This window comes from Capsicum annuum, chromosome 10, assembly GCF_002878395.1.
Source record: "Capsicum annuum cultivar UCD-10X-F1 chromosome 10, UCD10Xv1.1, whole genome shotgun sequence".
Classification (NCBI taxonomy): Eukaryota; Viridiplantae; Streptophyta; class Magnoliopsida; order Solanales; family Solanaceae; genus Capsicum; species Capsicum annuum.
This window is the reverse complement of record NC_061120.1, coordinates 4,390,312-4,394,995: the sequence shown is the minus strand read 5'-3', so window position 1 is coordinate 4,394,995 and position 4,684 is coordinate 4,390,312. Positions and strand designations below refer to the sequence as shown.

The following is a 4,684-nucleotide window of genomic DNA, read 5'->3' as shown; positions in this document are numbered from 1 at the left end:
TTTTTATATCCAAATGGTAATACTTTCCATTCATAAAATCCTTGTGGTACCGTAAATGCGGTTAATTCCTTAGAATCTTCATCTAACTTTAAGTGGTAAAATCCTGATTTACAATCAAATTTACTAAAATAATTATATCCTTGTATTTGTCTTATTTTTAATATCTTATTTGGTATTGGATAATTATATGTCATAGTTTTTGCATTTAGGTTTCTATAATCAATAATCATTCTACTTTTTCCTCTTTTTTATTCACTATGTTTATTTACTATAAATGCTAGACTATTGTGTTTACTATTGCCTTTTTACATATACTGTTTTTCTAGTAATTCATCTATATGCATTTTAAATTCTTTTATATCGTCAAAATTATATGTTAATGGTTTTTGAGTTATTATGCTATTTTTATCTATTCATTCAATTTTTATAGTAGTTTTATATTTTTTTCATCCTTTTAATGGATCTTCACTATATAATTGTCTTAATTTTTTCTTTATCATTTCTACCTTATCTATTGAAAATATAGTTATTTTTTTTTTTTATAGAAAATACAACTAGTTCTATTGTGTCTTCTGTATTTTTTATATTTTCTAATTTTTGTGTAATTTTTTTACTTCCTTCTATCCAATCAGTTTTCTTTCTTATTTTATTAATAACTCTTTTTGCTCTTACTTTTTGTTTACATGGTGTTGTAAACCACCAATCTGTTTTAGTTATTATATGTGGGTATAATTTATCTAAAAATGACATTCCTAAAAGCATATCTTTTCACCAATTTCTCTCTTGATTTTTTATTAATGAATATTCTTGTTAAATGCTCACATATTAAGTACATGTTTCATATAATATATGGGACCACTAAAAATGAAACAAAGTAAAAAATTTTAAAATATTATTGTTATGGTGAACTCTTCTACATGCTCCATACGATTTTTACTTGTTGGTAGTGGACCACTCCATACGATTTTTACTTGTTGGTAGTGGACCACTGATGAACTCTTTCACATGTTTGATTTGTTTTGTACTTGCTGAAAATGGACCATTGATTCATGTCAATTTTGTTTTCATTTTATGTATCATTCCTTTCACCTTTCTTATTTGTTACACTGAGCCAAATTTTCAAAGGGAGGATCAAAATATAAGAAAGTAAGCACATGATGAATCAATGAGATTCAATATATAGTAAGATATACACATAGAACTATAGAAGTAAAATTTTATCTATTTATGTAGTGTAATTTTGAACAAAAGAGGTTTTAAATGATACCCTAAAAAACAAGTTTTTTTAAAGCTATTTAAGAGATAGAGTCAATAGAAATTTATGAAAATAGAAGTTTAGAGGTTACTCAAGCAAGAATGGTGACGAAACCTCACTGATATCGCCTCTCCTAAAGCTTCCAAATCCAATAAAGATGAAAATCGCGAAAAGAGGATTTTATAATGTTCAAGTGAACAGTACCTCGTGATCACGGTCTCCAGCATGTGGTCATAAGGGTCAACGTTGACCAGCATTTAAGTTGTTCATCCCGATCGATCCTCTCGCGACCGCGATGTTCACCCGATCCACCGATTTACTCAACGCGATTGTGGTACCACCATTATGTGATCTCTATGAAGACGATCATCGAGGCCTACGATCGCGATGAAGGGCCTGATGCACTAGAAAAATTGCACCAATAGTTTGATGTTCTTGATAAATTTTCCCGGTTGAATCCTCAAAATTCATTTGGGATCTTATAGAAATAAATCAGATACACTACAAGGCTATTTCGGTGTTCCAAACTCAATAGAATTGCGAGATTTTAATAAAAGAGATCGTTTACAATAGTTTAGTCCCCAGGATCTCTTTAGGCTTATATAAACTAGTTTCCATCAAAAGGATGGAAATACAAAATAACGGCTCGGGGCCCGAACTAACTATGCTACTAATTCAAAATCAACATTCCAGATCTAGTTAAACTCTTCAAATCACCATCCAACACACGAAACATAAAATATTGACCGCAATCAAACTCATGGCTTTAAAAGTCTCAAAAGGTTTCAAGCTCACCCAAAACACTCTTGAGCGCATCAGGTACCGTGTCAATCAACCGCACAACTCACAAATATCATATACTAGAAAAGTCAAAATATAAAGAAGTAAACACACAATAAAGTCAAGAAAATTTAATACATAACACTATATATACATAAAAGTAATTGTTTTACCCATCTAATAGTGTAATTTTTTAACAAAAGGATCTCAAATGACACCCTTGAACAAGGAAGGCTATGCCACTGCATAATACAATTCGAAACCGTTTTAAAAAATAAAAATAAAAAGGTACATGTAATATTATAAATATAAAGAATGTTAGTATTATGAACCTAAAATGGTAGGAAAGTCACTGAAATTATCTTATCTTTTTTATTTTCTAATAGAAATGTTTAAGGAAAAACGTAGACATAGGAAAAAATAGAATAAAACGTACGAAAAATATAAATTAAGCCAACAAAAAACTAGTTGAGAAGTTTTAGTTCTATGGATTCTTGTTCAATAATATTAACATGTTTAACATATTTCCTATAGAATGGGCCACTAAAACCGAAAGTGATAAATATGAAATTTGAATTTTTATGGTTGAGTTATATTAAATTATTTGTTAATATAGGATTTGTTTTCACATGTTGAGACTATATATATCGCTAAAATTTTGTTTTTAATCTTGTTTACCACATATTGGAGATATATTGATTTTTATGTATCATATACAAATTAAGGCATTAGATAATATTTGATTGGAATTTAAAAAATAATGTATTCTATAACCACTAAAATTGAAAGTGATAAAAAAAATTGAATTTTATTATTGAACTATACTGGATTATTCATTCATGTAGATTTGTTTGCACTAGTTAAGAATGGATTACTTAACTTTTATTTGTTTTAATCTTATTTACCACACATATTGGAGTTCATATGATTGGAATTATATATCATACACGAATTAAAACGTTAAATAATATTTGGTTAAAATTTCAAAAGGACTTTAGAGTTGAAGCCAAAATATAGCAGAGCCAAAGGATATCAAAGAAAAAATATTTTGACTAATTTTGACTTGTCTGGAATTGAGGATGACTCTGGTCGTACAAAAATCTCCCATCACACACATTATCACACCTTATCTAGATTTAAATATGATTTAAAAACCTTTGATTTTATGCCATATGTTTCCTCTATAAATTGTGCACTTTGAGGACCTTATTTTCACATCAACCAAAATAAGAATATCATATAATATAACTCACTATTCCTCTCTCTCTCTCAATGGCATTGAAGGTTGTAATGGTGTTGTTCCTTGCAATGCTTGTGTTGACAGAGCATAATGCTATGGCCCAAGACGACCGTAGCGCAATATGTGCAGCACTCTGTGCAGCTAGGTGCTTAAAAAGGCCGATATGCCTAACTCTGTGCCTTGCCGGTTGCTTTGCAACTACAAACACAGATGAATCAGTTGTTACTGACATTGCAACTCGTAATCATGTTTGTAATATTGGATGTTCCATCGGCCATTGCTCCAAGTTTCTCGTTCAAAATGGTAACTAACACTCCTTATCTTGTCTCTTTACTTGTGTTCTTGACTATTGCTTCACATGCACATATGCTTAAGGTGCAATGTTTACTTCAAATAATTTATAGATATTTGGACAATATATATACGTATCTCTCTACATATACAAATTGTTTAGTAATATTTCTTGTTAATTTTGCAGAAAAAGAGAAGTTTGGAAGTTGCATGACAAATTGCAGTGAGAACTATTGCATTGGCACTGCTCTGGCTGCTTAAGAACAAGTTCTAATATAAATAAGTACAATTATGGCCACTAAGTATGTGTCTATGACACTATATTATGTACTTAAGCTACTAAATGCTTTTGTGGTTGTAATTTCTATGTTATGTGTGTAATTGTGTTATTATTGAATAAAACTCTAGTGCTTCCTAATAAAGCACTAAAGATTTTATTTCCAACATTATTTATGACTCCTCAATATTTGACTGTGCTAAATTAAACGTATTAAGTTTAGAGGTATCGAGCTATTCTGTTATCAAGATGATTATTGATGTTTTACGGAAGGTCCTACTTTCTTTTCTGAAGAAGAAAACCCAGGAATTTCTTGAGGGTATTTTATTAGATCATGTAATTGACAACGACCTCCGAATGCAACACATATTTTTAGAATAATCTGTACAAAAAGGAAATAAATAACCAAGTTAATTGTCTCAGATTTTATCAACACAACACCAATAGCATATGCAGTCAAATTTAAATTATACTCCTTGGATAAGGATGACTCTGCCATTGATCGAACAAAAACACTCTGATGGAGTGTATGAGTCCACTGAACACAACAAGATCTGGTGTCACTGTAACACCCCGTATTTTCGAACTAGAAAGCGAACCGTTATTCCTACGTGCGTAAACTCTAATTCCATGGTTTATATTTAAATTCATGTGTCATGATCCTTCTCCTAGTGTATGAAGTGATTATGAGGTGAAAAGTGTTCATAAAAATCACTTGGACCAAAGTTGAGCTAAGAGTCGTTCATTCATCCAAAGTTTGATATTCGATTCTGCAAGGGTCTACTTTAAATGTGTATAACTTTTGATACACATAGAATTTTTCAGTTCAAGACCCACCAAA

General features: G+C 30.4%; 1 protein-coding gene across 1 annotated transcript; it reads left to right on the top strand.

Moving 5' to 3' along the window:
• The first annotated feature begins 3,168 nt into the window (after positions 1-3,168).
• LOC107845848 (protein TAP1) lies at positions 3,169-4,010 on the top strand. The gene is made up of 2 exons (XM_016690344.2): positions 3,169-3,578; positions 3,754-4,010. The coding sequence occupies exons 1-2, from the start codon at positions 3,308-3,310 to the stop codon at positions 3,825-3,827; spliced, it is 345 nt and encodes a 114-aa protein (XP_016545830.1). The 5' UTR covers positions 3,169-3,307; the 3' UTR covers positions 3,828-4,010.
• The last annotated feature ends 674 nt before the right edge of the window (positions 4,011-4,684 follow it).

What these genes read in the sequence shown, in the direction of transcription:
- LOC107845848 (XM_016690344.2), top strand. Translation starts at nt 3,308, where the DNA reads ATGGCATTGAAGGTTGTAATGGTGTTGTTCCTTGCAATGCTTGTGTTG. An exon ending in CAAGTTTCTCGTTCAAAATG is followed by an intron (nt 3,579 to 3,753) that starts GTAACTAACACT and finishes TTAATTTTGCAG; the next exon opens with AAAAAGAGAAGTTTGGAAGT.